Source organism: Anarrhichthys ocellatus, unplaced genomic scaffold (assembly GCF_004355925.1).
Source record: "Anarrhichthys ocellatus isolate YVR2014 unplaced genomic scaffold, GSC_Weel_1.0 scaffold9, whole genome shotgun sequence".
Taxonomy (NCBI): domain Eukaryota; kingdom Metazoa; phylum Chordata; class Actinopteri; order Perciformes; family Anarhichadidae; genus Anarrhichthys; species Anarrhichthys ocellatus.
The window spans coordinates 5,823,052-5,834,026 of NW_022280039.1; the positions used below are offsets into that span (position 1 = coordinate 5,823,052).

Genomic DNA, 10,975 nt, shown 5'->3' on the forward strand with positions numbered 1-10,975 from the left:
CACACACACACACACACACACACACACACACACACACACACACACACGCACTCTCACCATCTACACAAATAAATGGATGGTGTGGGTGGCTTGAGGCTCTGAATAGAGCATTCGGACTGGAAGGAAAAAGAAGAGTTTTGACACAAGTCAGATAGAGAGAAAGGAGTCGGACAGGAATGCTCAATGCTTTTCATTTGTGATTGTGCACTGAACTGTGACTCGACCCAGAGAAGCACTTGCTTTGCTCCACTTAAGACACACAGATGCCCGTTATCACACAGTTCAGTATAATGATTAAATGGTCAGGATCACACAATCTGTGCTGTTTTTCTCTCTTGTTCAGATGAATAGTTATAAACATTGCGGCAGCTTTTGAAAATAGGTGACACCAGCAACATAACAATGCTTAAGTTTGCACTAAAGAGTGTTCTCAAAAGTCCTCATACCTGTAACTAAATTAATAAGCATGCCATCTTAGGTAGTCTCATGCTCATAGATGTTTACTGCTTTATATCTTTCTTGTCATTTACATTAGGCTATAAATTCTCATCCACATCAGAGCTCAAATTTTCCCCGGCCAGATAAAAAGAAAAGAAGCTTTGTGTGTCACGAGTCAAGATAAATAGACCAGGCTTTGAGAGGAACATTTGGTCTCATTTGTTATGTTGAAGTTGAGACACTGTTGTATCCAGAGTGTTTATGTGTGATAAGGTGCTTTATGCTCGAGCAGCTGCATGGGTCAATCCTCATCAAGATGTTTAATGAGTGTTTTAATGGCTCACTGCGCAAATGAGCTGAGAGGATAAGGTTATAGACTTATAGAGATGACCAGATGTTTGAATCTGCATAGTGTTCTTACATCTTATTGATACATCTTTGATTTTTCAAGTTTCTTTACAGTAATATAGACGTGATGCATTGTTATGATTAAACATTTATCCTGTTGAGGGAGAGAGACATGTTGTGCATTGATTACAACAACAGTCTCTGTCATCTGTCATGCACAATTTCATGATTGTGCAAATAATATGCCACTCACAGTATGATTTACGTGAATAAATGTATTGTAAGGAAACAGGTTTTTTAATCAAGACTTTATTAACAAAAGAGTTCTCAAACGTGCTATATTTTTTTGTTAAAATACCGGCAGCTCTGCCTACTAAATGCAAGGCTTAAAGGAGGAGTCATTTTATTCTATTATGATAAACCTGGGCACTGTCGTGTATTTTAAGGGGATCTCACATTAACAGTCCTGCAGTGGGAAATTGTAAGGGATTTATTTTCATTTTTTAAATGAAAGTGTACATTTGTGACCTTTTTGTCAAGATTTATGTCTTATAAGTAGGAAACAATATGCTTGGGGCTGAGAACCACACACAAGCTAGGGAGGTTATGAAGTATTAAGTGACCCACGAACACATTGGTCGTTGGGAATTGTTGACAATAAAATAAATATTGAATATTTAAGAAACAACTTTACACTGATGTAAATATGCAGATCAGTGCAGCTACTAATACGTATATGAATGTATTACATGAGCATGTTTTATTTATCTGTATGCTGGATTTGTAGTTCAAATGCACATTCTGTCATGTACAGACCATAGCTTGCTAAACAATTACTGTAATAATTTATACAACTTGACTCCATTACTTGTCCTTTAGAGATTAGTGCCACAGAAATGTCAAACACAAAAATAAAATAAAAACACTGTCGCTTAGTCTTTCCAACTTTCTTGCTGCTCTGGTATGCATGTATTGAATATAAATTTATAAGCATATAAATAAATTAAATCAGTTTAAAATGTTAAAATGTCTTTCTAGTCTAACCAAGCAAAGCAATTTGCTGTGACAATACTCATTGCACATGACTACTCAAGTTATCATAACATTCTAGAGATGACTAGAGATGAATATTACAGTGATGTATTTTTGTATAAAAATGCATAAGATATGAAAATTGAAATCATGCTAATTGTGCCAAAATAAATTATTTCATAGATACCCATGGTGAATGGTATTATCAATGGTATTTCAAGAGCAATCAGGACACTAAAGGCAACAATGAAATGAGTCATCAGCTAACCACTTATTAATTAGTTCACTATTTCTAGCCGCAGTAATCATACGCTCATGGTGATCCACAGACGCTCACTTCTGTCACTGTAAAGCACATTGACAAATGTGTTAGAGTCATAAATGTCATGAGTAGATTAGACCGGGTAGTTAAGGAGCAATCATTACCTCAGCCCATTGGTGTGTTATTGAACTGAGTGTAAATGCAGCATTGAGTTGAGGAGAAATGCATTCTATAGAAGTAGCTTTTCTCACTCTGGATCGTTGTTTTGAAACAAAAAGCAGGGTGATCACTGTTGTCAAACCACCGCAGGCTCTCTCATATGTAACTTTTAAAAAGTTTATCATTCGAAGCTTGTTCTGCTCTTAGATAAAAGGACTAAAAACAACAAGAACTGGCAATTTAAATCAGCTGTGAGGAGGCATGTCTGTACCAGCAATAGTGATGAATGATTGGGTGATTGGGAGTCACACAGACGACCTCAATCATATATCATTACAAGACAACTCAATGATTTGTCAACAAGTGAGAGTTCTACTGCCCCGTTGGAAAAATTGAGAAATGCATTGCTTTCAGTGGGCTGAAGCTATGACCGAGAGATTTGATTCTTTAGGGCAAAGAAATGTCAAATGATAAAAAAGCATTGTTCCTACTACTTTCAAATGTGATATATATCCACTTCTGCTGATGGAGCTTGCTCTAATTAGCAAACAAGCTCTGCTGAAAATGCGGTTCTATTATTTATGCCAAAGTGTCAACTGTGTCCGGCTGATGCTCTTTGGGTTGCCATCGAGGTACATGGATACACAGATTACTCAACGCCACTTTACAAACAAAGAAATCAGAGAGGACCCTGTAGGGGAAATCCCCGCTGCTATAAGGTTCAGTCAAACCTCAGTGATCCGACATCCATCAGCTGCCCATTCATTTCTGTGTAACTTGTTTTTTCCCCTGCCCTTTAACAACGTTCACTGTGGAGTCTCTGTGGTAATAAAGATGGTTTCGGTACTTTTTATCTTTATTAGGGTGTTTCAGAACACTGTGGCACTGTATGCCCCTGATGCTCTAACGCTGCGATCATTCATGCAGTTGCAGAGAAGCCCACAGCATTGAGCCTGAGGGACTTCTGTCAGAAGGACTCCCTACTCATAACAAAATTTAATAAGAGCCATATTTTACAGCCGTTTATAACGGCAGTGTTTGTGCTTCTGCTGTTACATGCAGTATGTTGGAATCAAAACATTTACATGTTGGGATTTTGAATGTGTTTCAGAAGTTTAAAACCCAATCTGCCTCCAAATGAAATACAGATTTTACTGTATTTCAGCTCCTCGGGATTTAAAAGAACAGCAACAACAATGGAAAGAATCTGGCCAGGATGTGTACCTGATTCACATCATTTTTTTGTATTATTGTTAGTTTGTGCTCCGGTTTTGTCAAGTCAGCTTGCTGTCAGTCACATAGGCAGCTGTCAAATCACAAGACTGTCTTTGAAGGGATAGTTTGAGTTGTGTGTGTGTGTGTGTGTGTGTGTGTGTGTGTGTGTGTGTGTGTGTGAGGTTACCAAACACAGGACATTTCTTTTCACAGAACTGAATGACTTTCCTTTTTATCTCTAAAGTGGATCCTCCATGGACACGGCCACACTGTCTTTATCATAGAGACCATGATGTTTTATTACTAAGGAAACAACAACATGACTAGGTGCACTGCTTATAAATCTTATACATTTAATTGTTGTTGGCTTTTGGTTGATTTCCCTTGTGTGGGAAGCAGAGCAGTTGAAGAATCAGGGGAAATAAATCAGAGAAACAATGAAAGCTCTCCAAAGAAAGCACTATATTACTGTTACATCATACAGTGGTGCATGCACAGCAGTGTGAGATCCAAGATCACTTTATCTAAGTTCTAAATCTGTGGCCACAATATATACAACTGGGATTTAAGGCTCTAAATGTAGCAGACATTTTGTCAAGTGGAAGTAAAAATGCAGCTATAAAGGTCACGCTGTTAACTGCTTTTATGCTCCAAATGATTTTCTGATGTTAAGTAAACGAAAGCTGCTCTGGGATCACTTAATATGGATGAGAAAGTAAGTCGTAAAATGTAATATATCACACTACATGTTTGGAACAATCTTTTCACTTCTGGTTCTTATAATGTCGTACAATATCACTGAAAGCATTCTACTGTAATGGAAAACTATATTACTGTGAAAAAACTTGACTCCCGGAATCATTACAGGGACACAAATCACAACTGTAATGAAGATATTGACCAGACACGACCACACAATGAACAATTGTGTTGACTGATTGAAGTTCCTACTTCCCACTGCTTTGACAAACGCAGAGCAATTTCTCATTAGCATCCTGTGTATGTCCCCGTTTCAACTGAGTAATGGATTGTGAAGTGAGAAAATAAAAACTTCTACGGTCTTTCTCATCACCACCAACACTTTGACACGGACAAAGAAGCAGCAAGGCCATTTTCTCTTCCTCTGAGGGTCCACTGGGACACGTAACAAAAGCATTAGCATTCAAATTAATTTGCACAAAAGGTGGGGTGACGTAGAAATCCTGTTTTGGAGTGCAGGAGACTGATCAACTTTTCTCAACTGTGCCAACTGTCTCTCAATACTTTCACACTTCAATGACTCTATTTTCAGCTGACGTTAATCATTTAAATTTGACTGCCGCAACTCATTATTTTTGACTAGCTTGCTTAAACGTACTACATGTTGGATACTTCCATTCATATTAGAGTAGATATGATGCTGCTAGTTGTTAAGGAAGAAAGAAAGACACAAAAAAAGATAGAAACAGAAAGAAAGAATGAAAGAGTTTTCTGTCTAGTGAGCTTTTTTTTGTCCAAATTAAGACCTCTCTGGCTCGGTCATCCTTGAAAAAATCCCTTTCAGTGGATGGTAGTGCAAACGCAGAGAATAATAATGAAAGGAAAGGAGCTAAGAGCATTTTTAGAAAATTAGCACAATTGATTTGCTGATAGCTTTTTCTCAAAATATATCTTTGCTTCAAGGAATTGTTCTGTCTGTTCGCTAAATATGAAGCTACAGCCTTGGAAGAGTAAAAAGCTTTCATGTCTCTGTCCCAAAGGTAACACTCCGTCACTTATTACTATCTGGTTTGTTTAGTCCGAACAAGAAAGAGTCCCGCAGTGTTGTCCTCACATTGAGGTTGCCAGGCAACCAACAGAGACTCCAGCAAGTTATTGTTCCTGGCAACAAAATAGTCCAGTACATACACTTCAACTTCTTGCTTTTACACTTTGGTTTTTGCACGGACAAGGCAGATTTAAAAGATTTTGTAGTATTTGCAGAGGGCCATGCTAGCTGTTTCCTCCTGTTTCCAGTCTTTATGCTAAGCTAACCAGCTAACTGGACAGACAAGAGAGTGATGTTAATCTTCTCATCTCTTTACCTGCCAGAAAGCAAATAAGCTTATTTACCAAAATGGTGAACAAATACTTTAAAGTACTTCCCTCATAAATGGAAATCAGGCAACCGGATAAAAAGAAAATATGTATTTGGGGGTATATTGATAATATTTGTATGCCTACCTTTTAAATCTCTGGCAAAACCTTTGGCAATGATGAGCAGAATATCACACATGTTACCTGAGAAAGATCCCTAATAAGAGATGTAAATCAAAATGTCATGCCTGCCAGTGAGGGCTGAGCAGGTTGCCCCTCACAGTGAGTGTTTACAGGAAGCACACACTGTATTTCTGGATGTTTCCAGGCAAGATTTGACTGATTCTGTTTTTTTGGCCTTGCTCATCCGCTTGAAGTATCGTGGTTTTATACATTGATTAACTCAAAAAGACATTTTGAATTCTTGGAACATACAGTAGTTTTTCAGATTCCAGTGGAGTGTGGTTCTATTTGTGCATTGTTTACTAAGTCAATAGTGTGCACTCCACAATTCTTCATTCAAACAAATATCCTCAATAATGTTCTACAAGGTGCAGATCACAGCTCTCTAATCAGCATTCGCCTCTCAGCTACACAACACCAAAAGATTTCAAAACACGGGGAATTGCTTTTCATCAGTCATAATATGACAAATCAAACACTAATTACAATATCTGCCAACGCTGAATCAACTAATCATTTGTTCTGTTCATATTACATTTTTTGTATGCCTTCACAGATTTTCCCATTGGCCCTCGAGAGAAATTCATCATATATGCAAGTACGAGAAACTAAATATGGATATAAATTCTGTTGGCAGCGAACCTCCATGCCTGCCTGGGAGCAAAAGAAAGCCTGAGTCATGTTTAGAAAGTAAACTGTGGGAGATCATAAATCCTTATCTGAACAACCTTTGACCAGTCAAACTTTACTCCACACGAGATGCGTGAACCAGCTAAAGGAAGAGGAATCAGATGTCTTCACTTCAAAACAGGTCTGAGAGGACAACTGACAGCTGTGGGGGAAGGACTGTGGTGAGCAATAGATGATTGTTTTTCTCACACAGGAATAAAAACACCTTGTTGATAGCTCTTACATACTCGCACCACCACTGCCTAATCCTTCATGCACATATGTCCCCTGGTGCAGGTTAAATTTCTCTCCTCACAGTGAGAAAGCTGCGGAAAAAGAGTAATAAGGCAGGGAGAAAAGGCAGGAGGGGACGCGGAGAAGACAGACCAAAGTGGGTGATAATAGTAAAACTGCCTTGACCCGTAACACCACCGTCCCTCAGTAGCCTTCCTCTATTCTCCCTTTCTTTTAAGAACAATAACGCAGAACTGACAGAGAATACATGGCTGTATAAAAAGAGATTCTTATATTATGTTTGGTTTCACTGGACTGGAATTCCTTTTTGTCTCACGTACAAGCAAAGAATGGCATCGCCTTATGTATAACACAGCTCATTTCTATTGGGGGCCCCCCTAGTTCGAGATGTGTAACCATACACACAATCAATACTGTTGTCAATACCAGGAGGGGATGGAAAAGAAGAGAGAGAAAAGAGCCAGAAAACCAGATGCGTGATGGAAAATATGTCAGCTCCCCTGCATGCAACAGCAAATCCAATGAATTGCATAACATCAAGAGCACAATGCATGGATTTAGAGAGGGATTTTTCTTTTCTCTCCGTGTGATGCACCAGTCGACGATATTCTCATCACACACAAGTTTTTCATCAATTATCACGGGAATCTTTTAATTACACAGTCATTATCACATAGAATGGCTAGTCCCCATTTTCTTATGTCTTTACACAAACAATGCATAATCATAATGATAGGAATACAAAATTCTTTATGAAAATCAACATTGTTACTTCTGACACATCAAGGCCCTCGTTGGACCGGACAGATTTTATTTTACAGCTTGGAAAACATCAATCCTGAGATTAGACTTGAATATAATTTGTTTGTTTAGCATGTACCACAATGAACCGAAATGCAAGTTTATCATCAATTAGAACATTAGAGCATCTTGTAGTAAGGAGATTGGTTTCATGCAAAAGATCTCAGGACAAGACGCTCTCTCTACGATTGCTCCCCCACTCATAGTGGTATTGCTACTTCTAGTTGCTGCACTAATATGCTAAAACGCAGCAGAGTTTAACTGGACAAACTGTATATTGTGAGAATAAGTTGCAACACTGTAACTCTTCCAACCAGAAGTCAGTAAACCAGGACACTATCAGATCATCCCCATAACACACTCACACACAGACACATACTTCCTAAATCCTTTACAAGCTACATAATAAAAATCTAAACTAGCAAGTAAAAAGTGGTTTGTTGGTTTGTATGTTCTATGACAACACAGTTTGACTAAGAATAAGGTCAGTCTCTCTACAGTGCTCACTTCTACTTTAGCAGTGGTCCAGGCGGTACGTTAGATTGTACACAGTACCTGGCTGACGCCGTCACTGTTCTCGTGTCAGCCAGAGTGATAATTAGCTCCAAATACATCTCTCCATTCCAGTCTTCTTCTTCTGTGCACATAATGATATTGTACTATGCCCCCAAGTATTTCATTCAGTGCTACAGAATCTGTCATCTCACATTAGAGATAAAAGCCCTTCATCTTGTGGAAAGACCATTTACCTCTGCTTAGCAATTGCACTTTTAGTCTCGTAAGGTGGAGTTGGCCGCTCAGACCTCACATTCGATGGATCCTGATATGGTGCACGTGCACGGCCTTGTCTCATTCACCAAAGAGTCCATTGTCTCCGAGTTGGAATGGTAGCTCAGATAGTACTCTTGCAGCTGAGAGTTAAGGTCCTGCTCCTGCTTACGGGCCTTTTTCCTGCGCTTATGGTTGACCGAGTGCTGTTGCAGCTGCCTCATGGTGTTGGGGTAGCGCCTCCACGAGACATAAATAACCAGCAGGATCAATGCCACTGACAGGAACAGGGCTACGCTGCCTGCAATGATTTTATGGAAAGCCATATGTTCAAAGTGTAGCTCTGGGATAAACAATGTAGGGGGTTCAGGGGAGATGGGTGAGGTGGAGCTCATGTTTGTGGACTCTGTTGTCTTTCTGTGTGTCGCACTAGGACGGACAGGCGAGGGGGTTAACCTCTGTACAGGTGACTCGGTACCAGGGTCAGTTGTAAGGTCAGGGTGAGTTGTGTTCCCAATTTGGGTGGAAGTCAGAACAATGAGAGAAGTGGTTGAGAAATCATTAGACACGTCCGCACATGTCGAGTGATTCTTCACCACATCCACGACTCTTTCGCCCTGCACAGACTTGGGGCTGCTGCATATCATAGTGATGTCTTTGGAGTCTCTGAAGTTTTTGAGCCATCCCATGAGAGGGCAGATGCTGGGGCTGCAGTCCCAGGCGTTACCGGCCAGGCTGACGGTAGTTAGTGAGGTCCACGCTGCCACGGCCTTCACAGGCACGCTGCTGAGCTTGTTCGATTCAAGGTTGAGTATTTGTAAGTTCGGCATACACTGGAAAACCGTTGGGTCCAACATTTGGATTTCATTCCCTGACAGGTCCAATTTCTGGAGTTTGTGCCAGGTCCAAGGCACGCCTTGATTCATGGATCGTATGCGGTTCCATTGCAAATAAAGAGCCTGCAGGTTGGTAAGGCGCGGGAAAATGAAGAAATTAATCCTGGAAAATTGATTGTGCTCTAAATGAAGTTCTTTCAACTTGAACAGCCCTAAGAACGTTGTGCGGGTGAGGCTCCGCAAGCGATTGTAACCTAAGTCCAAAAACTCCAGGCTGCGGCATTCAAGAAAAGTACGAATGAGGATCTGCTTCAGGCCATTAGATCGAAAGTGGAGATTTTGTAGCTTGCGCAGACCATAAAAATGCCCTGGCTGCAGAGACTGCAGCTGATTATAGGACAGGTCCAGATTCCGCAGGTTTGGTATTGCGCTGAATGTGTTATTGTGCAGATGAGTTATTTTGTTGGAGCTGAGGATGAGTTCTTTGAGCCTGCGCACACCATGGAAGGCTAAAGCATCTATATCTTTGATGGAGTTGTGGTCCAAATAAAGCCAGATAACCTGATTGAGGTGAGCAAACTGGTACGGCAACAGAACCAGCAGGCTGTTATAGCGCAGAGACAGACCTTGGCATCCCGTGGTGATGTTTTCTGGGATGCCTTGGAAGATGCCAGACTCGCAATAAACAATCTTCCCTTCGCAGCGACAACTCGCAGGGCACATCCTCTCCCCCTTGCTGAGCAGCAGCAAAACAGCTGTCTGCAGAAGAAGACATGATAACCTCCAGTCCAACATCACAGAACCTGTTGGGGGTAGAGTGGGGCACATGCAATCAAAGGGATGACTTGATTTTCGAGAATGTGTTTGTTCAAAGACGTTTGAATAAGAACATGTGAGTAATTCATTCTTCAAACAGGAGATGGTGTAGTGAGGAGCAGCTTGAGGTCTGGTGTCTGACACACCAGAGCGATCTGCCTCATGAAGAATTAAACAGTCTGACGTTGGCTACTTTTAAGGTGAAAACGTGTTGAAATATTCAGACACAGAGAAAGAAGTGGAGTTAAACAGGTGATTTAAATGAATGCTTGAATAAATAGTAGCCTTCCTTATTCTATAAATGAAAGATATTCAGTTTTTTGAACTATTACATCTGTCAGTAGGCTATACACTGATAATAGCTGTTATCTTGGCTACGGAGCATCAAGAAGGAGAAACTGTGTCAGTAAATTGTGAAGAACACAATGACTTACCCATAGTTAGTGAATGAAGGAGTAATCCTCTGAAATAAAGAGCACATTAAACTGCTCTCAGATGGAACAATCGCAGTTCATGCAGCCTCAGAGTCGATCCACATACCGAGCATCACTTATGTCTTCAATTAGAGGGGAAAATCAAATATATACGCAAGTTTTCCGCAGCGGTGCAAGCTCTCCTTTATCGCCGTCTCACGCGCGGTAACAGGGCGCCCTCACACTTGGGTCGTAGTTGGAGTCGCCGCTATAGTTCAGCCGGCTGTGTGCGCAATAACCCATTTGAGCGCCTGATCCTCCACTCTATGCAGTTTCTCTCTCTCTCTCTCTCCCCCTCTCGCTGTCTTTCCCATCTCTCTCTGTTTCTTTCTCCCCTCTCGAAGGCGTAGGCGTCCTTAAGCACACGCGAAATATTTAATACATATACTATATAGGCTATTGTAGGCTACCAACCATGTATATGCAGCTATTATTGAATCCATTCATTGAAAGTTATATATTTTATTTCATTAACTGTTTTATGTCACGTACGCTTAATAATAGCACGTGAAATCGGAATGTAGGTGAGGCTGTATATACCTTGCTCGTGGGTGGGGGGTGGAGTTCATGAATTCTAAGAATACATATAAAATTAAGATAAATTTAGAATAAAATTGTATTTGGTGAAATCTTTTGCAGTAGCCCTTAGATTTATCTATATATAT

At 40.3% G+C, this 10,975-nt stretch overlaps 1 protein-coding gene across 1 annotated transcript; it reads right to left on the bottom strand.

Annotated features, from left to right (window-relative positions):
* Positions 1–1,155: 1,155 nt before the first annotated feature.
* Positions 1,156–10,562, bottom strand: LOC116384673 (leucine-rich repeat transmembrane neuronal protein 4-like). Its single transcript, XM_031849564.1, has 2 exons — positions 10,272–10,562; positions 1,156–9,824 (listed from the first exon to the last, which is right to left on the bottom strand). Exons 1-2 carry the CDS (start codon positions 10,273–10,275, stop codon positions 8,215–8,217), a joined length of 1,614 nt encoding a protein of 537 aa, XP_031705424.1. The 5' UTR covers positions 10,276–10,562; the 3' UTR covers positions 1,156–8,214.
* Positions 10,563–10,975: the final 413 nt, after the last annotated feature.